Below are 21,650 nucleotides of genomic sequence, written 5' to 3'. Positions count from 1 at the left end.
GTGCAAATCCATATTGTGTCAATCAGTTTCGCTCTCAGGACACAGATAAACTTGGAAGAAAAAATCGACTTTAGAGTCAACTGCTTCAATAATTAAGTTCTTCTCTTCAGGGTGTTGTAACCTTCCTGTGTGCCAAAACAGTTTGTCTTATTCTTCATACTTTTTTTTATCCTCATAGTTGGAACTTCAGGCCTGCTGTGTGTTCCTGCCCAATGACAGCCTGCCCTCCCCCAGTACCATCATCTGTGGGGACATCCCTGGGACTGTCCGGAGCTGGTATCATAACCAGGCCTCCATGCCTGGAACTCTGGTGGTCTGTCTGCCCCAGATCAGCATCCTCAGCACTGGGCACAAGTACATGGAACCACTGCAGGAGCTGCCCTTTGCAGTCTTCAGGCCCATATTGGAAGAAGGTACATTATTGTTTGTCATACCTGCTTAACATGGTTATTTTCAAGTACAGACAAAGAAAAAAAAAACGGGGGAAAAACTAGGATAAAGGCGGTTCTTGCAATAGCCTTGTGACTTACCTCATAATGGTAGTCATTTCTGTGGTATTACAAACACATCAAATTCATTAATAACTGAAATTATATTTTGTAATAGTAATAGGCTACATTATGTGAATTCATCATCATTATGGACTTTTCAACACTAAGCAAGCCATTGACCCACTACCACTCATTTACCATGACAAAAGACAAACAAACTTAAGTGAAGTGACTTTGAGAGATGTATATCTTGCACATGTGGCGAGCGCACCTGGGAGAGTTGACATTAGCAACATAAGACGCTCAGGCACTGTTTTCTCTTCAGAAGAAAAAGAGGGGGCACCCTGCTTTTTTCTCTAATGACATCAGAATTGGGCATACTAGATTTCAGAAATGGGAAAGAAAGAAAAATGACAGCAAAAACAGTTACATCAGTGGCCTTGTCAATGTTGCCGTTAAAATTAACAACCTGTGCTTTTAGTAATTCATTCCTGCATTTGGAAACGTCTTCATCTTTCATGTTAATGCACTGGATCAAAGCCGCCTGCCCACAGTGTAAGGGAAATGTATTCTTCATGGCCTTGTGCATCTGAAAAAGTTCCCCTCTCCTTAAAGAAACCGATGTGACAGCTTCCCAGAGTGTGGCATCACTTATAATAGCACTACTTTAATTTCAAGTATCTTATTTCACTGCATTTGTTTGCCATGTATGGTAATGTTTCTCCTAAATGTAACAACACATCTCTTTTGTCTGCTCTCAGGTGATGCTTTCCCTTGGACAATCAGCTTGAGTCAGTTCAGTGTCTATACCCTGCTTGGACAGCAGCAGAACCTGAGCCTACTGGAACCCATGGGCTGCACCTCTACGCTGGCCGTGACCTCCCACAAACTGCAGGGTTCAGAGGGCAGGCACTCCTTTGTGGTGTGCCTCCATGTGGATCTACAGCCGGTCCATGTCAAGTGCTCCAATCCTCAGGTCAGTCTTGTAGTGTGTTCTAAATTTAGTATATTGTAAAAAAGTAGCTGCAAAAAATAAATGGCACAATGAAACATTTGTTGATATCTATAGTGAGTCAGATATAAATGAGTTAACCATCTGCAGCTCAAATGTTAAACGACACATATTATGCAAAGTTTACTTTAATCATGTTCTAACATTGTTGCCTCATCAAAACTATTTAGCATGGAGTAGCATTTAGCTTCAATAATGTTAGTTTGATTAATCTTTAGTCTTTTTAGTTTTACAACATGACATACCAAACTAAAGAGCATTTTAAAAGGCAAATAACACTAAAAATAATGCTTAGTATTTGTCCCTTATCATTCTACCAAAAATTAAGAGCACTAGTGCAGAATAAAGGTTCACAAGATACATTTTGAGTTATTCACTAATTTAATGAACAATATAATAAAGGCAAAAGCTGTGCCTGCCTTACTATGCCTTCATGTATTAAATGTTTGTTCTTAAACTTAATACAAAGCAATTTACTATTGAGATAATATCTTATTTGTCAGTTTCTGTAGCGAGGAAGTCAGCTGAAGACACTTTAAACATGCAATTGTCAATGGTAGTGAATGTGATCAGTTGAAGTTTTAGGCTCTAGACTTTATGCTGGATGATGCTGGGAACATGTAATGGAAGCAAGTCAAGAACTAGGCAATGGAAAATTACGCTTGTGTCTTTGTAGAATTTAACATAAATAAAACCCTGGCTAGAACAAGTGTGTCCACATGGTCTTTGAATGCACAAAGTAGTTCATCATGCTCATTGTCTTGATTGTCATGAAAATCAATCTGTAAACATGGGAGTGTTGCGGTGTTTGTTTTGGTCAGATCAGAGTGAAGGAGAACAGGGAAACATGAAGCCCATTGTTATTGCACAGTGTTATTTTGTTTTGGTGACTGGAGAACAAATACAGATGGACTGGATAGCAAAGGTTTTAGCTGTCCAAATTATGCTTTAGTTTTTCATTGTACTGTGATGACTCTAGTGGCATGTACCATAACACTAGCTTTGATTTTTGCAATTGAATTAGTTTTATTAAATTTGGGTTCTTTGTAAACACTTCAACCGAACAATCTTTGAATTGTCTCTCAAACCACATTGGTTGGCAAAGGAAATATATATATATGGAAATATATTTTTTTAAATATTTCAGTTGTGACAATTTTCCCACAGAAAGGTTTTTAATAGTATTCATGTGAATTGCAAAACTGTCTGGACATCAATCAATAACACAGTCTTTGTTTTCTTGTAAGTTATTTTTTCCCATTATGTGTGAACATTGTAGAATCTAAAGTAACTTGGGGAGAAAAATACTTTTTAGTCTTATTTTAATTATAGTCTTCAGTTTTACTTATACTAGGATGTGAGACTCCTGAACATTTTACCACCAACATAGTTACAGATTTGGTCACGCTGCAATCAAAGGCGTTTAAATAGTGGAAACATACATCATAGGGTAGAATTTCTTGGCATTTGAAACCAAAACCTTATAATGCAAATGCACAATTTATAGTATATGGTGCATACTGCAATAAATCAAATAAGTTGTTCTGATTATGATATTTTATTTGCCTGTCCAGTCAAGACTATACGCTTGATTCCTGTTGTTCTGTTTTGGTAAGTCTTGATATGTATTTGTTCGTCTGATTCGGACAGTTACTACATTTAGACGCACAGAGTACCGGTCTGACCACTCTTATGCTCTTATATGCTTATATATTAAGAACTAAGAGACATCAATTAATTTAGTATTAGTGCTAAAATGTTGCTATAATTGCAAATAAAAACAACTAACATACATGTTAAAAAAGGGTTAGGGTCACCACTTGGATTAATTTAAGCAAACACAGTTGGTACGAGCCTCCTGCTGGTGAACTGCTGCAGGTGATGATCTTTCAGCTGCAACACTGTATTTAAACTCAACTGATGCAGTGAGTGGCTTCTCATTTCTGAAACAACCATGTGGAAAGACAAATCCTGTGGTCATGGAAAAGATGTCACTGTTTGTGAGAAGGGTCAAATCATAGGCATAAAGCAGAGAAAACATCTAAGGAGAAGCAGAAACTAATCTACAGATCTGAATCCCAGTGAGAGTGTTTGGGACGAGCTGGAGAAGGCTTTGTGCAGTGGTCACTCTCTCATATCATCAACACAAGATCAAATGGTGAAAAAAATGCAACTCTGGATGGAAATAAATCTTCTAATATTCCAGAAGTTTGTAACTATGGAGCTTGTGCCGCTTTTTTTCTGAGCCAACTTTTTTTTCGGACATGCGTTATACAACCACACTTTTGCAAGTATAAATAAGCAAAACCTCATCTACCTTGAGAATTAGATTTTTAGACATAGCTGGAAATTATAAAGATATTTGCTCATATTTGCAGAAGCTCCAGTAATTTTTACTTTCTCTTTTACCCTAGCGGACCAAAACAATGAAACAACACCAATATGTCCCCAGGGGAGTGGCCATAACTTAATTAAAAAAATAATTCATTGCTGATCTAAAATTCTTCAATTTACATGTCTAAAGAAATTCAGTTTGAATCAGATTGGGCCAGAGATTTTTTTTAAACCTAATCTAAATCTAAAATGTATACTGCAGAGTCACACGTCAGTTCTTTGTACTTTAAAAGAGACAATACAATAGTATATTTCATTTCACACAAACAAACCAGCTGGAAAAATATTCAGTGTTTATTTACCATTAAGTTCTAAATTTAACTTGTTGCATAAAGCACATAGACCCAGTCTCGAGTCCTTTATATTTGTCCACCTGTACTCGCTATGCTACCACAGCAGTGTTTAACATAGCCTCCTTTAGCATAGACTGTAGTGAGATAAAGACACAAACACAGGCCATCTGCGCTCCACAGCCTTTCATGTGTGTTTTCATGAATGACAGCGGAGGCCTCTGTTCACTCTCCAGTCCTCACTACTGCAGCCTCAGCTCCTCTTGATCTCCAGATGACAGCTCTTTGGAGGACTTCACATCACAAATGTTCAGAGCAATTTCTCTTTTTATAAAACGTGCCTGCTGTATTATGACCTAATATGTAAGTATGTAAAGATGCTGGTGCACTCTGATTTTTCCATCACTGAACACTGCATCGTCAGCACAACCATCCTAATGGAACTTTTTTGCAATGAAGTACTCTTACAGTACTTTATAGGGAAGGATGTGGCTGCAAATGTATAACCTGATATTATATATTAAAGTACTGATACCCCTTATGGTATGCAGAAATCAGAAGTAAAACTGGGTGGGACAGTTTAAGGTTAGTAGTGCACCAAACTTTTCCACATTTTGTCACTTCACGACCACAAACTTCAATAAATTGTATTGGCATTTTTTGTGAATGAGCAACACAAAGTTGCACACAATTTTAAAGTGGAAGGAAAATTATATTTGACTTCTAGAAAATACTGAGACGTGCAAAAGTATTCTGGCCCCACCGAGTCAATACTTTGTGGAACTGCCTTTTGCTGCAAGTCTTTTGGGGTTTTACACACCTAGAGACAAAATGTTGCCCATTTGTCTTTGCAAAACAACTCAAGCTCAATCAAATTTGAAGGAGAGCATTTCTGAACAGCAGTTCATGATGCTGTTTTCTCCCCAACCTTCTCTTAACAAACTTCTGTGGCCTTCACAGAACAATTGTATTCAAACTGAGATTTGATTACACACTTTGAATCATTAGATCATCATTCAATCTTTCAGCAATCATCAAGCAACTTCTGACAGCAATTGATTGCACTGGAAAAGAGGCTTGAATACTTTTTTTAATGTATGATTTTCATTGCACTTCACAAGTGCTCTTTCACATAAAATACCAATACAATTTATTTAAGTTAATCGTAGTGATGTGGAAAAATGTGGAAAAGTTCCAGGGGTATGAATAATTTTGCAAGCCACTGTAACTAGCCATTGACTGTGTGGTTATTTCGTGCATTATTGTGGTACAATTTGACCCATTCCAAACACATTCCATTGCTTTGTTGGCCTTCCAGATTCAGGAGCACCGGGCTGTGCGTCTCACGTCGGCAGCACAGTTCAGTGTGGTATGGCAGACAGCTGTTGGCTCTGTCCCGGCATTGCTGCTCCTGGATCAGCGTTTGCAGCTCTTCCTGGACATGTTTGAAATGCCCCAGCTGTAATGTATTGTGCTGCTTTTCATTTGATTTATGCTTATTTATGGAAGGCCTCCCTAATGTGTGCGCTAACAGCCGTGCCTGTGTGTGAGCGGGCCACTGAGAGCAAAAATGTGTTTGAGCTGTTTTATGCCTGTGCACCTTTCTTTGGACCTTTTTTGGCAGTAGAGGGGGCAGGGGGGTGAGCACTTTGCTGGCAGGGAAATCGAAACAGTTGAAATCCAGAAATTAGCTCACTGTGAAAGAGTGCACTTTTTCTCCCTAACTTTTGCCTCTCGAAAAATATTGAGTAAAAGCTTTGCATTCCCGTGCCTTGCTCTCATGTTTTCCACTGGCCTTTTTGGTTTTGTTATTGTTGTTTGAAACTTAGATCTCTTTTTACAATAAATGGTTGAGAAGTTTGTTCAAACCATGGTAACTTACTTGGCTAAATTGATGACACAACCTCGCTTTCCTCCTTTGGTGTTTCTATGGGAGTTCCGTTGTTAAGGATAACAAGTTTGTTCATTGTGGCACACGCTGGAGCATGCAGTAACATCTGACACTTCTAATTCTTTTACCATCAATGCAAGAAAAATAAAATAAAAAATCTTTCATCAACTAGACTGGATTTAGTGTCACATACATTCTAACACAAATCATGTTACTATCCTTTAGAAGTCAGTTTACATGAGAACTTCACAATGATCACGTTTGAGTCAGGCATTGGCAAAATATATTTCAACTATCCAGTGTTAATGCTGCTCATGTGTTCTTTTTGATGATTTCATATTGTCAAAGAATATCCATCTCTCTATCTCTATATACAATCTCTATATACAGTTTCAGTTGCTGTTATACATTTATATCTATATTACAATTTATTTTATAATTGATATAATATTATTTGATCATTTGTATCGATTGTAAGCAAATAATTTATTGAGGGAAATTGTTTTTTCGTTACATTTTTGTATACAAACTTATGTGACAACATTACTTAGTAAATTGACCTGCAATCAGATCTAGAAAATACTGTCTAACCATAAACATGCGTTCCATCTCCAGGTCCAGCTGTTGTATGATCTGCTTCTCTCCTGGAGCTCCACTTGGGCCCGTCTGCAGAAACATGGCTTCCTCCGCCAAACCTCCAGTGTCCCAGAGCCGCTTGTAGTGGGCGTACCATCCTCCCCTGTGCGCAGCAGTGCTGGGACAGCCCCACCGGACACCAGCACCTGCAGCCCCTCTGCTGACTTTGGTTCCCCCACAGAGGTTAGCTTTTGAGATGCGTTTGGGTTTGACTAGAAATGTGTTTGTCTTTCCATTGTTAGAAAATCCAGAAGTTTTATATTATTACAAACAAACAAACAAACAAACACAAGCAATATTTTTTGATTGGTTTGATCTTTGTTAAGCTTACATGCCATTCCTGGTGTTATTTTATTCCTTTGTTTTGGTGCATTTGCGTTTTTCCACCCTTTATGCTCATACTGAAGTCTTATTTTTTTTTAATCAAATACATTACTCCATTGTTCCAACAACATTTTATGTTGAATGTTAATGTTGAAGTTATTAAGTCCACTACAGAGTATTTACATCACCAGCTAAATAATGTCGTTAATGTAGTATTTTCTGATGCTTGCACTTTGTCCAAGTGGTATGTTTTATTTGGGAATGGTGTTCAAAGCTGGAAAAATTTAATCAGCCTCATGTTTTGCTATATTTTTTTCTTCTCCAAAACAGATACGCAGATGGACTAGAGCTCTGTTTCAATCTCGTGTGTCTGGCCTTGATTGAGTATAAACCTGCTTCTTAATTTGTGGAAAACAATAACCTGTATTTACATTCTTGCTCCGTTAAAATATCCAAGGGAGAAGAAATATGGCATGCCGTCTTCAGTGCACTCATGTGCAGAGCTAACAGAAAACATTTTTTTTTATCACATATTTTTCCTCGAGCCCCAAGGTGGTACTTAGACCTGCTCAAAGGCCCAGGGCTGCTGCCTCCTGTCAGCACAGTAGCACTCACTGGTGCTACTTTGGGCGCTGTAATGTTTAGTCCTTTTGGAACATCTGTGTACTGTTTTTTTTTAATATGAATGCAAATAACAGGAGAGTGTTTATGACACTCGCTTAGTTTATTGTCCTGTGGTAATCCTGGATTTAATGCTTTATGATCACCAAGTAACAGGTCCAAAGAATCACGCCACATCATTATATCACAGAGGGATTGACATACAGGCTTAAATCACACTTGTATTAGCTTATATACTGCAGAAAACACAAAAACCCATCATACATTATCTACATAAAGTATCTACATAAATCTGTATTCAAATTGTCTTGTCTTGGCGCCGCCATATGACATAATCCATCTTCTGGTTGCATTAATTAACATAGGGCTGGTGACCTAGAGAATAAATTATTTCAACAGACTAAAAAGTCAGCGAATCGGCAGCGAACTACTTGCTACTTTATTGCATATTGAGCGGCAAGACTTTTCCCTAATTCTCCATTTTAACCAATGGAGTTCCTGTTCAACCGGAAGTGGGATTACAACGGAAGTGCCGATCTGTGACCAAAAGAGGCAGAAGTGGGCGGGGCAGTATAAGGTGAATAGAGCATATGTGTCATTTGAATAGTTTATTAAGACTAGAAACACAAATTGTCAATACATTTGTTCTAACATGCCAAACCTTCAGTTCCAATATTACCTTTTCATCCAAATGCTGGTCCATACTGCTGTTTTAAGGTTATATGAGAATCATAGTGATAAACTATACCATGAGCGCTGCACAGAAACACATGTGTTTTGTATAACTGGATATGCATCTCTTCATTTGCCTCCATGTGATGGTGAGTGCTTCCCTTGCATCATTTGTGGGACTCCTGCTACAGTACATCTGAGAGGGGCCCCTGACAGCCCACTTGTCACTGTTTACCTAAGTACAAACACTGGTAGAAGTGTTTGGTCCTCGGGGAAGCTGGGTGATTGAGCAAGAATGTAGGAGCTGTTTTGATAAGTCTCAGCACCAGTGGCAGGACTCACTCCCCAAATCCCTGCCCTCACCACCCACTACACTGCCTCCTCATGGCCCCACCTGGCTCTGTGCAAGCGGAGATGTGGGACATGTGTTGTAGAAGGGTTATATTATGCACTGTCTGTTTTCAGAATGTCTTCATGTCAAACTCTTGATGAGTTGTATAGAATTGAACTTTTTAATATTTATTTATTTTACCATCACAGGTTAAAGTGATTTACCTTAAAACACAATAACTATATTATGGGTGAGATCTGAACTGTCTGATTAGACAATAATACGTCTAATTAAAAAAAAAAAAAAAAAGAAATGTATTGTTTGCATTTTACAAGAAATAATGGCAATATTCAATCGCAAGCTGCAATTTATTCAAGATGACAAGTTTGGTAACATTTGAGTTTGATATTTTTGTTCTTGACAATTTGTATCCACATCATTTAAATAGGCATTGTTGCACAAACTATTCTTTTCTATTGCAATATTTTGGACATTTTTGTCAATAATGTAGCACCTTCTTCCTCCCTTTTTAACCTGTCATTTGCTCCTCATGGTATGACCCTCCAGCCCGCTGTTGTCTCCCAGTGTTTGGGTATTCCTGATGAGCAAAGACAAACGCTGCAGAGAAAATAAACCCAGATCCCCGGCGTTTACAGCACAGAGGCCCAGGAATTAAACTGTATATGTTACATCTTGGCTTTAGAAGGTGTGGGAAAATAGCTCGTTCTCAAATGATGTGGATTGGTGTTTTTTGGGGGGGGCTAATCTGGCAACCAACAAATATGGCAAAAGCCCCCTTGACCTGTAAAAACACACCAAAGTCTTAAAGCTTCTCCCACTGCAATATTATAATATAAAGTCTAAACAACTTCATGCACAGTAGTTGTGCAGTAGTCTGGAAATACTACATTTTCTGAGTTTCATTGGTATCGTTAGTATTATTATAACTATAACTGGTTGTATCCCTATTTAAATCTATAATTTTAACAGGAAATGTTAAGGAACTGAAATTAAGATTAAGTTTTGCTTGCAATTAGTGTTTTTTTTTTTATGTGTTATTTATTATGTAGTGAATAAATAGTAGAAGTGCAGTCATAGTAATTTTTTTATAATTTTTTTTAACTGAAAACATTTGAGCCTAAATTGGTTTTATAATTCCAAATATGTGAAGGTCGAATGAGATTTGTAGTAAATACATGATAGCAGCACTGGTTATTATTGGGACGCTGGAATAGCTGTATCTGATTCTTCTGTGAAATCCCTTAGTCCTACTCAGCGCTTGGAGCTTCCCACAGCACCAGCGGCTGGCTCCTGTTTCCACACATGACATTATGGAGCCTAATCCAAGTGACTGGCCAGAACCATAAACTAAACACTCGTAACCACACACACACTCTCACAAAGGCAGAGAATGGGCCATGTTTTGACTCTTGCTCAACAATAATTAGGCCCCAAATGGCACTTGACAGTACAATATCTCTCATTTGGACTGAAGGCCATCATTATTACAGTGCTCATGTTACTCATGCCCATAAAGCAGAGCCAGTAACGTCATACTTAAATAATAGTGAATTATGTCTCCGCTGCAACTACTTAATTCATCTGTCTGTACTACTGTTAGCCATTGTTGAGTTCTGCTTCTTGACACAGTACAGTTGTTCCCCTTGTTTACATTTCAACACTAATTTAGTAACCATTTAAGTTGATCTAAATGGCTGATATAATATATTTTATGATTATCCTCTTTATGTAAATACTTTAAATTGCCACTTTCCTGTGTTTCTATCACACCATGCATTTCAGACACAGCTACATTTAGACAAGATATAAACCTTAACTTATCTTCTTGAACACAATCCTCTTCATTTTAAAACAGTGAGCTAATCACATTGTGCTCTGATTGACAGGTGCCTGTGCATTCTTACATTAATGCAAAACCTCTAAGGGAAATTTGTAAAGCTGTGTTACATTGTCCTCATCTGACTCTAAACCTACTCTGCCTTGATAGACTTCCTTCTGTGGGCTTTTGATTGAGAAAGTTTCTAATCACCGCTGACCACAACCACCCTGAATAACCACAACAAACTGTAATTTACCATGCTGCAAAGATAAGAGCTAACCAGACAATTACTATGCTTGCTTGTTGCCCTTTCACTTTCCAAGTCAGCCACACAGATATATGTTTGGGAAACACATTAACTAGGAAGAGATAAAAATGCAACCGGTCCCTTGTTGTGCACCAGTGTTCACTGCCAAACCTCCAGTGATGAGTCAAGAACTCACTAAAGGCCTCATCTGCTGTATCCTGGCTGCCTCTGCGCTGCCCCCGCCTCCGGTCCGCACTTCCCTTCGCTCTCCCAGGCTGCTGATCGTGTGTGTCCTGGCCTTTACGGTGAAAGCAGCCCCCGTGGGTGACAATGGCCTGTATTTCTGGGGTTAACACAAATGACAGCTCCGTACAGTGGTTCCTTTTAGCACCATGGTTTGGAATACAGCTCTGCTCACCAGACATTGATGTCATCTACACAGGGAAAGGCTTGAAAGACTGTGGTGGCTTTGTTATGGCTACATGCACAACACAACAACACTGGACTAATTAGACACGTGTGTGTTTTGTTCTTTGTCTCGGAATTACTGGTGATGGGCGAAGAAACAAGATGTAAAAAGCGTCACACATATATTTAACTTTTTCAGGGTGATTCTGTAGCAGCCGGAGATGACAGTCCATTTGCTGACACAGTCACTCTGGAGCAGAAGACCAGTACCATAGGGGGCACCAGTGGGAAGGTCAGCCTGTGGATGCAGTGGATGTTACCAAAGGTCACTATCAAACTTTATGCTCCTGATCCAACCGCCAAAAAAACAGGTACTTTGTATATTTTAATTGCCATGTTGTTTCTATTGGTCAACTCACATGAAAGCAGCACATATCATCTTCCCTTCTTTTCATTAGAGCTACAAAAACATAAGGAAAGCTCATATGGACTTGCTTTTAGTTTTGCACTATGCTGAGGCTTTTCTGTAGAAACCCCCCTAACCCTAAACTCTATGGTACCACACAAGTGTAAAATATAAATAAATATAATAAAATTGATTGATTGATTGATTGATTAAAAACTGGATCAGATATTTTTTCTGTGTGTATTTAGAACTAGTCCTTGACTATTTTTTGGCTTCATTTATTCAAATTAAACATTTCATTAAAGCATAATATTATATTATCCCACAGAAGTCGTTAAGTCTATCTGCATAGATCATACTTTTCCCAACTTAAACTCATTTTTCAGTGCTGTTTCTTTGGAAGATATTTCAAATTTAAGATGGCTTTCTACTGATTGTTGATCCCCATCTGTCATGTTAAAGTGTACAGGAAGCATTTCATATTTCTTTGTCTTCCTTTAGTGCTAAAATTGATGTGATCATGTCTTCTCTACCCATTCAGACCTGTAACTCTAGTCTGCAAAAAGGATCTGCAGCTGGGAAAAATGGGGATTGGTGAGAGAAGACAAATAAATAAATGGGTGATGAATCCTAAGCAAACCGCCTCTTGTCCCCTTTAGATTTACTAGGGCGATGAAAGGCTAGATTTACCTTTAATTGGTGTCTGTAATGTTTAGCATCTGCCAGCCAGATCGCCCAGCTTAAGGTCTTTATCCATGGAAACATATCTGAGGACCTCACAGAGACGGTTTGACTTAGAAATATCCTAAATAGGCATTACTTTGGATTTGGCATAATATGTGCCATCTGAGTTGAAAGATGAAGTTACCACCATCTTTTATGCGTGCGGAGCAATAAGCAGCATGCAAGAAAATCAAAGCAGATTCCTGCATGTAACATGTCAGAACAGTGTGGTGTGTGCAATACATTAGGGCAAAATATCATTCAGATTACATTCTTGAAGATAAGCAAGCCTCATATATGGTTACATCTAATCTGCCATGATGTAATGTGTTTTTCAGATGCGAAGGGAATGTATGTCTCTGTAAAAGGATGGAAACAGCTCATGTAGATGTATTGGTGCACAGATAATTATAAAGTGTTAAGCCAGCATACGTTGGAAGACTAGACCTCAACTAGAGGTTCTGCTCAGATTAACCAGGCAATGAACTAAGGCAGAAAACGTTTGACTAAAATGGAAACATGAGTAAGAAAATAAATCAAACTCTATTTAGAATATTAAGGATTTTCCAAGGATTCCCTAAGGTGAATTAAGAAAACAAACACATCCAAATCATTGGTGTATAATATGAATTTCTCTGTACTTCTGTATGTAATAACTTTCCTTTCCTCACTGTCTCCACAATAAAGCTGGCATTCCTTGTTTTTCAATTTAACATGTGTTTCTTGGAATGACTTAAAGTACAACAGTACAACAAGAACCACAAACTCATGCTTGATGTCCATTTTTCCCAAGCTCCCCGTTGATTGTGGGTCCTGTTCAGTGGAAACAATGAGCAAAAGTACCAGGCTTCGTTCAATACATAGTTAATCAGTGCTTGTATGGAGTTTACACACTTTCCCTGCAGTGGGTGGGTTTGTTTTTATAAGAGGTGCACTGACGCATGCAGATACAGGCCTAAGTACTGATGAGAAAATGTCCAAGACTATTGGACCGGACTGAACAGTGCATATTTAGTAGGTACATAGACATCCATCCTCAAAATTAACAGATGAAAGCTATGTGGCTGTTTTCCTAGTTTAGATTTCTTAAGCAATGCTAGATTGTGCTTGTGGTTTTGTGTGATATGTACATTCATTAGAGGCATACATTTGGGTCAACTGTCAAGTAACCATTACCTTCATTGTGGAAAAGATGAAATGTGAACCTGTTTGGTTTTGGTGAAGAATCCATTTATGCTCTTTCAGATTTTATTCACATTGTACTAACTAGGGAAAGTCCCTGCATCACTAAGCAACCATACACCTATATTGCTCATTGCTTGACTATAAACCAGTGCTAAAACTATAATTTTTTTGCCAGAAATCAGTGTCATCAGTGAACTTGAAGACTTGAGTGCCTCTGTGGATGTTCAAGATGTCTACACCAAGGTCAAATGTAAAGTTGGCAGCTTCAACATCGACCATTGCAGATCCAGGTAAAGAGTAAAGTCTGTAGTTTATGTTGTCGGTGTTTTGTTTTGATGTGCGCTATGTGATCAAACAATTTAAACAAGTAAATGCTCACTCTAGTGTCATCACAGTCTCTGTTCACTAATGTATGTTTGATTTTCAAATTAGCACTTCAAAATCATTATTGCAGCCAGAGATATGGCACCTAAATGGACAAGACGATTGACACTCAGACACACAGAGTAATTCAGAACTGACTCTGATTTTATAAGCTCTTTCAGGCAATTCATTTGACCGATTTGTCATAATTGATCCAAAGAAACATTAACATATTGTTAGCAACTAAACTACAATCTGATGTTCCACGGCACAGTCATTTCTCCCAATCCATGGTCCAGTTTGTGATCTTAAGTTCCCACTTCTTTGACTGTAAAAGCTCTTTGCTTCAGACATTTTTTCATTTTTTAACACATACTGTCCTCATAGTTTAGCTATTTCATGTTATTATATCTTTAGTTTTCCCAACACTGGTCATTATACAAAGCTGCAAGTGTCCATTGTGTACATTCAAGAGACCAGGGATCAGAACGTAGTTCCCCTTTTCTCACTTTTCAAGAAAACATATAAAAACACTCCAGCCAGGATCCCTGAGAAAAGCTAAAGCTTAGACCCTGGACCCTCCGCCCGTATTGTTTTTCTGTCAATCAGTATTCTCAACAGTCATGGGATGATTAATATTGATCATGTCAGCGGGTTAAAAAAAATTGGGGTGGCTCTGAATTCAGCCTTAAAGCGTTTTTGAGACCTCCCTGTTGCAGTGCACTTAGGTGATTTATATGGTGTCAAGCCACAAGTGGGCACGTCCACTGAGCACTATCAGCCAACACAGAGTTGTGCTGAGAGCCTGTGAGACCCTAGAGGTGTCTGAGGCGTTACATTTGCATGGTTTGTTCTCCACAGGTGTGTGTCCAATTACTTCTGAGACTAAGCCAACTTTAATCTTTTTAGTAGACCTCTCTGCCTTCTTAAGTAGATAATGGATCAATTTTCTCATTTCTAGGTTATTTAATTTTAATGTGCATTTAACAACATAGTCTCAGCATACTTCGAACCAGCCAGTATTCTGGCAGCCAGAAACACTCCATCATCCAAGCCCAGGTTGTAGTCACGGCTGTTTAGGACACAGTGGAGGACCTCTGGGCTCAGGGCCCACTCTAATCTGTATCATCCACATATACAAGAGAGCCCACAGGGGTTGGAGTCCGTATTAATCATTCTGAACAGATAATTGTGAGTTATGTCGTCACCAGGCCAGGTTATTTGTGTGATGTGGTTCAGATCAAATCAAGCTTGACACTCAAAATGTCACATCTGGCGCAAGCGTTTTTACGGCTAGAAAGTAATTGGAAACTTAGAATGTGCAGATGAATATGGAGGTAAATATATAATTGAACTTGTGATTGGGACATTGGAGGAAGAACAAAGTCTGTGGAATCTGTAATAGGCAAGTGTTATTGCGCCATTCAGATGCAGCAGTGAAGATGGTAGGTGATTGGTGATTATCTGTTTTCTGTTTGGTAGGATGATTTGGAAGGTATGATGAAGTTTGATACAGGAAAAAAAATGCACTGCAAAGAACAACCAGTGACAGATCCCCCAAGTTTGGTCCAAGGAGCAGCTCACACAAATTGGAGCTGATGTGTTCCAGCTGCATGGCAAATGGCAGAAAGAGAAGATGAGTAGATGGAAGAAGAGCAAGGGAACACAGTGATGAAGAGATGTGGGGGTCCATTAGTCACATAATGAGAGAAGAGATATTCATTGTCTGCACTTTTACAAAAACAAGCATCATTTTTTTTGTTCTCCAAAATTCAAATATGTTGCTTGTGGTGTTCTTTATTTTATTGCTCACATGCTATGAAGGTGGTCTAAACTAAATACTAAGTAAATCACATGTTTTACAAAGTCCCCAGAGCCTGCAGGGTGCATTTAGTTGAGTCTGTGGTTGAATTTGCTGTGCCTTTTCTAACTACTGTTGCCATTAAAGCGATGCTATCAGTGCATGAAACATTGGTATGAGTGCTTCCAGATGTTCTCAGTTGAAGCTTGGCCTTGTGTGTCTCCCCAGGCCAGGGCAAGGCTGGCACTGTGGCCACTATGAAGGAGTCGTTCTGCAGTGCAAGGAGACAGCTGTGGTGAGGTCTCAGCAGCCATAGGCCTTAACCTGCCACTCTGCTCCTAATCAATCCCAGTTTATGTGCTCTGCCTGGACAGACAGGGAAACGATGTACACTGCATTTCTGGGCAGTGGACTCCCTCCCCTGTTTTTTCCAGTGACTCCTGTTGGTTTAATTATCAAGCCACTGAGGTTTCGGGCTAAACTGGCTAATCTTTTCTCTGTGTAGGAGGATTTTTCTCTTGATGATCCACTGATCAGGCATAGTATTATGACCACTGATAAGTTAAATTAATAACATTCTCTCTTTGCCATGGTATCTGTAAGTGGCACATATTAGACAAAAAAATAATTTGCCAATGATGACTATGAAAGCATCATTTGCAGCATGTTTTCAGTCTGCATAGGTTATTGTCTGTCAGAAATGACCTGGCTGAGGTGAGACCCGTGGTCCAAATGCTATACCTGATTGAAATATTTCAAATTTTGAAGTGAGTACTTTACACCTGTGCATGTGTAAGACTATTTCTTGCTTTTTACAAATCAGGTTGGTCTGTTCTAATTAACTAGTGTAATTAATGTCTTTCATGGTTTTTCTTCCTGTCTTTGCTTGTCTGCTCCACTTCTATGGCTGAATCCCTCCATTTGGGACCACTTCTGTTTGCCCTGTCCATCTTCTCCCTATCTGCACCTCACCTTCAGCCCTGAGGAGTGTGCTAGGAGCTCGGACAGCTGCGGGGGAGTGGTCCTGTCTTGCACTGACAAGCTGAACAGACGCACTGTGCTGGTTCGACCCGTCAGCAAGCAAGACTCATTCAGCCATTTCTCTGGCTTTTTTCCTCCTGTAAGAATTACAATTTGTTTAATTCTCCTTGGTAGTTTCTTCTTCCCCCTATTAACAGTGGGTCAAACGTTGCTTTTGGCAGCTATTTTGTTGCCACTTATTGCATTTTTAAACACAATTACTATATAAATTGCAGTGCCACCTTTACCACTGTTAATAGGTGTTATTCTAGATGATCCATACTGGCCTAAACTAGAGAATGAGAATGCAGCTTTTTTTCCTTCATAAATTATGGCTCCTTATTAAATGCTAAATCAGCTGGGCAGGACTAGCTTTAGTTAAAAGTGGTGTAAAGTAAATCAAATTCGCTTTCTTAGCGTAATAGCTTTGCTTATCAAATGCAAAAACTAAATATTAAAATGCATCTGACATTTATTTTATGGTATATTATGCATTTCCTCTCTTTCCATTATCTTGGACTAACCAGACTGCAGCAAAAGTCCTGGAGGGCTCCCACCAGCAGCATGGCTTTTTGTCCATCACCTACACTCAGGCTGTCACCAAAAATGTTCGACACAAACTCACAACTCGACCCGAGCGTCCATCCCGGAGCAGCGGCACGACTGGTTATAGAGTGTCCCCTGACCCCCTGGCCGACAGTGCACCGCACTATCTGAGAGAGATCCTGCTCACTGCACAGCCCTTTGACATTGTGCTCTCCTGTCCTTTGCTGGCCACTGTGGCGGGGGTTTTTCAGGTAATCTTTCGAACTCTCCAGTGCAACGTTTTATAACCATTCTGTTGAAATGAACAAGGACCATGTCTTGACAGCTTGACAGCATTCATTGAGAACAACCCAGCATTGGAAAGTTGTTCTAAGTTAGTGCTTGAAAATCTGAAAGGGGCTCATAGGAAAATGGTTTCATTGTACATTTGACATGATATTAGGTTGATCAGACCTTAACATAAAGAACAATCACCTTATTTCTTCAGACTACTGTCCCGAGACGTTACAGGGAGCGTGGGAAGTCGGCCGGTCAGCCAATGAGAAGCCACACACTAACTTCACGCAGCCTGCCACTCATCTACATCAACACCAGTGTGATCCGGGTCTTCTGCCCTGGTTCACAGGACAAGCACTCCCTCTCAGGTTTGTCCAGACTTTGTTTAATGCTTTGGGGGTTTGTCACAAGTTGGGTGTTTCAAAAGTGTTTTGATGCTGACGTGAAAACCCTTGTCACCAACCAGACATATCATAGCCACCACATTATTATGCAGACATTTGTGAAGATAAATAGATGAGGTTGGATGAGGTAAACATAGAATTATTGTTGAAAGCTGAGGATAGTTTGTTTTGTCTGCATGTTGGCTGGTTGGTTATGAAGTATTTTAGGATGTCTCAAAATAATGTGTACTTGCCAGTGTTGCTGTAAACTTTATTGTATGCATTGTATGTATGTATTTTTATTTTGTATGTCTTTTTATATTTTAGCTGATCCACTCTTGAAGAAAGAAGACACTCTTGTGTTAAAGCTGGGTTCTTTAAGCATGGCACCTCAAGCTGACAACCCTTTGACCCGCACAGTTCTACGGAAAGATATCTACCAGTAAGATTTATATCTTTCTCTACTGAATGAATTTCATACAATGCTGTTGTTTCCTGGCACTGTAAGTTCTGTGCATGTATGATGGCAACATCAGATGTCTTGAATCTGTGTTGGCGTCTTTATTTAAATTGTTGGGTGTGAGCAGGTGACCGTGTCACATAATGTTTAATTGTCCTTCCTATTGACACAGTGCATTGATTGACACCTTGGGGGTCCACTCAGCCCTTCAGCTGAAACACAAGACTGTTGACACAAGCCCCCAGTGCCATGCGGATCAAAGCTGCTATGGCAGGGAAATTCTGTACTTCTGAGGGAAATGGCTCCACGCAAAACACATTTCTCCTCTATAGGCAGCTAGGAGAATCTGGATTGTGTCATGACTGCCTCAAAACCGCAGCCCCACGGCATGTGTGTGTGAATGGTAGATATAAAGCTGGCAAACACATGTAATGAGGGAGATAAAAGTAGTGCCTAATGCTTTGTGCAGCTGCTTGTGAGATGTGAGCTGACACAAGACCTAAAAACTGAGAAAAAAGGTGGACAACAGAGAGCACTTCAGACTTCACTGCAGCCTTCGGTTAGTGAAAGTGTCACGAGCAAGCGGACTGCACTAAGCAAAGAGACAGAGGGGGTCTAGGCCCTTTGGGCACGTCTGGCAATCTGTAACCATTAAGGCATCAAGATGAAGAAAAATACAGTTGGTCCAACATTGTCCAAATTTCTTCCAGAATATGCAAGCTATCTCCCTTAAAGGCTTTCATTTATTCTTTTGATCTATTAGAGCGCGTATGGGATTGATCAGTAACCATAGCTACTGTTTTGCAGGGACTTTTTGGACTTATTTTAGGCTTCATACCGTACTTGCATGTTGGCTGTTTGTGCCGGTTTGAGTAATACCATTCCGAGGTTTGTTTCTATGGCCACTGGAAACTGTTGACTTGTCGGCCATGTTCTTATCATGTCAAATGGTAAGTAATGTCCTGTGGCTATGGTCGATTTTTAATTTTTCCCTGTGATTTTGCCCTAAAAGCAAGTCATGCAATTTCACCCCATATTGGCCTGTAAATTTCAGATGCTGGTAGTTAGAGGAATAGTGGGTCTGCGGCTGGTGTACCCACATCTTCTTTGCAGACATTGGTGGCCTAACATGATACTCCACCCTGAACTCTACTGCCATGCAATCGACCTATACAAAAAGCCACATGAGGACCTCTATATTTATCCAGGCTACTGTGTTATATACAGCACATACAAGACAACAAAAGTTCAAATGGCCCTTAAAATGTGTGCCAACCCTAAAACATTTAGTCACCTCTTGAACCTCTGCACACAGAAGCCAAGAGCCACCACTTCCCTTTTGACGTAAACCCCAGAATTATGCTCAACCACTTTCTCTATGTTCATTCTTTTTGTCCCAACTAAGCATTACACACTTACCACCTTCCCTTAGCTCAAGGGCCCTTCAATTTGGGGCATTCTCACTGACTCATGTGATTGGTTAAGCTGCAAACATGGACTTGTTGACATTTCGTGATAAGAGCTTGTGATTCTTTCTATCCGTGCTACATCCAACAGCATGCTCTCCCAAGTAGTATAGAGGAAGTCATTGTGTGAGTCTGTAATCATGCAAACCGATGTGTGTTTACAATCTATAACCAACTGCGGCTTCCTACGCCATTCGCTGTACTCCTGTTTTAAGTCCACCACTAATTATATCTGCTGTCATAATTGAATGACAGATCCAGAAGGCCCTACAGTGTTTTATTGTCCAATGTACATGAGATGATCACAATACCTCAAGCTGCGATTTACTGTAATGCCACCCTGCGAGAAGAGAGGAGCCAAGGCCAAAATAGCAAACCAAGTGTAAACATCTCAACCTAGGATATCTTGATAACTTTCCATCGAAATGATTCTGACACACTTTGGAGCTTGGCGTATTTATGATATAGAGCACGTACACTGCATCAAAGGAGATAAAATAAACCTTTTTAACTGTACCGTTGTAGTGTTAAGTTGTAAGTTGATATTCTCCTCTGAGCTCATTTGGTAGCAATTAACACCATTTCATTTGATCTTGTGATGTTAAAACATTTTTCCCCTAAAGGAGTTGGTCCCAAGTGACTATTTTACGAAGCAGGAATTATGACACTGAGCTGCACGCTTCCCCTCGCTCTCCCTCTCCATCTTCACCTACAAGGCCGCTGTCAATTTACACAGCTGAAATCATTTTCCTGTCTTGAAAAGAAGGCTTTTTCCTGCTACACAAGCGTCTGCGCTGGGAATGTCCAGCACACATACAGACCCCACTTTCTTGTGGTTTGAACCCACTGAAAAGACTAACAGATCTTTTACTCGCCACATCTTAGTTTTTCATAATTTTTTTCATTCATGGAACACTTAATTGAAAGCTTCTTGTAGAGTGAGAAGTTTATAGGGTCAATAAGGACCACCCTCCTAAATACCCTGCCAGAAATTCAAGTCGCCTTTGTAAGGGCATGGAGTCAAGTGGTAGTTAAGAACACTTTCTGAATGCATTTTTTAACTGCAACAGCAGTACAGATGTGTTGATAACTTCTCATTGCTATAACCATACAGTTCCCCTATTATTTTTCCCTTCAATATTCTATAGTTGTCATCCTCCAGTTTTGTGTGTTTGTGTCTCTAATATTTCATGTCAAAAGCAAACTAAATATTCTAACTCATAAATTAAGATAAGTGCATTAGCGTCTTCAGATCACAACTATTTTAACCATCTCATCTTTGTTCCTTACTGTTTGTCCTCTTGTATTGCTCTGCACGTCATTTCCCGACAGACCAACCCACACCGAGGTGACACAGCTCTAGATTCCATCACACACTGCTTACCTCATGGTCCGTCTGAGAGGAGCATCCTGCTGCTCTGTGGTTTATGGTTGTTTTTGTCTTTTGATTAGTGAACGTGCCGGTTGTTACCATGGACCTGCAACTTCTTTCCTCAGTGTTGTGCAGGGATATTTTCCCCACAAAGCCAATCAGAGTGGATGAACTGGGGCTATTTTAACGTTCATTTTAAAACATTTATTTTAATCCTGTGTGCAGTAATTTGATCTTAATTTGGGATCAACATGTCATGAATCAGGCACCTGTGTATTAGGAATCAAAAGTATATTTTTTTTACAGTACTGCGTGTAAGTAAACCAAATATTTTCTCTTTCCCGTTATGCCTGGTATATCTTACCCCTGCAAGTGCTATTTGCTATTTCAAACTCAAAATGTTATCTACTTGACAATGCACTTTATTATGTCTAAAACATGTTTGTTCTGCCTGGACTCCTTTATATGTTCAGTCTTTGTTTCAACATATTT

At 39.5% G+C, this 21,650-nt stretch overlaps 1 protein-coding gene across 5 annotated transcripts in view; it reads left to right on the top strand.

The window, feature by feature from the left end:
* LOC140374668 (intermembrane lipid transfer protein VPS13B-like) overlaps window positions 1–21,650 on the top strand; it is a 285,793-nt gene that overhangs the window by 119,115 nt on the left and 145,028 nt on the right. For 2 of the 5 annotated variants that reach the window (XM_072461641.1, XM_072461642.1), the window contains exons 23-31: window positions 179–413; window positions 1,253–1,467; window positions 6,694–6,897; window positions 11,357–11,528; window positions 13,647–13,761; window positions 16,614–16,755; window positions 17,183–17,452; window positions 17,689–17,845; window positions 18,188–18,302. In XM_072461641.1, coding sequence (XP_072317742.1) covers window positions 179–413; window positions 1,253–1,467; window positions 6,694–6,897; window positions 11,357–11,528; window positions 13,647–13,761; window positions 16,614–16,755; window positions 17,183–17,452; window positions 17,689–17,845; window positions 18,188–18,302 — 1,625 coding nt within the window. Of the gene's footprint in view, window positions 1–178; window positions 414–1,252; window positions 1,468–6,693; window positions 6,898–11,356; window positions 11,529–13,646; window positions 13,762–15,863; window positions 15,931–16,613; window positions 16,756–17,182; window positions 17,453–17,688; window positions 17,846–18,187; window positions 18,303–21,650 lie in introns of those variants that run through there. The other 3 variants (XM_072461644.1, XM_072461643.1, XR_011929102.1) reach the window with 2 other exon arrangements.

Source organism: Eucyclogobius newberryi, unplaced genomic scaffold (assembly GCF_026437365.1).
Source record: "Eucyclogobius newberryi isolate DKJ021-1_F unplaced genomic scaffold, fEucNew1.0.hap1 SCAF_3, whole genome shotgun sequence".
NCBI lineage: Eukaryota > Metazoa > Chordata > Actinopteri > Gobiiformes > Gobiidae > Eucyclogobius > Eucyclogobius newberryi.
The sequence above is the reverse complement of the archived record's forward strand: the minus strand, read 5'-3'. Positions and strand labels throughout refer to the sequence as shown.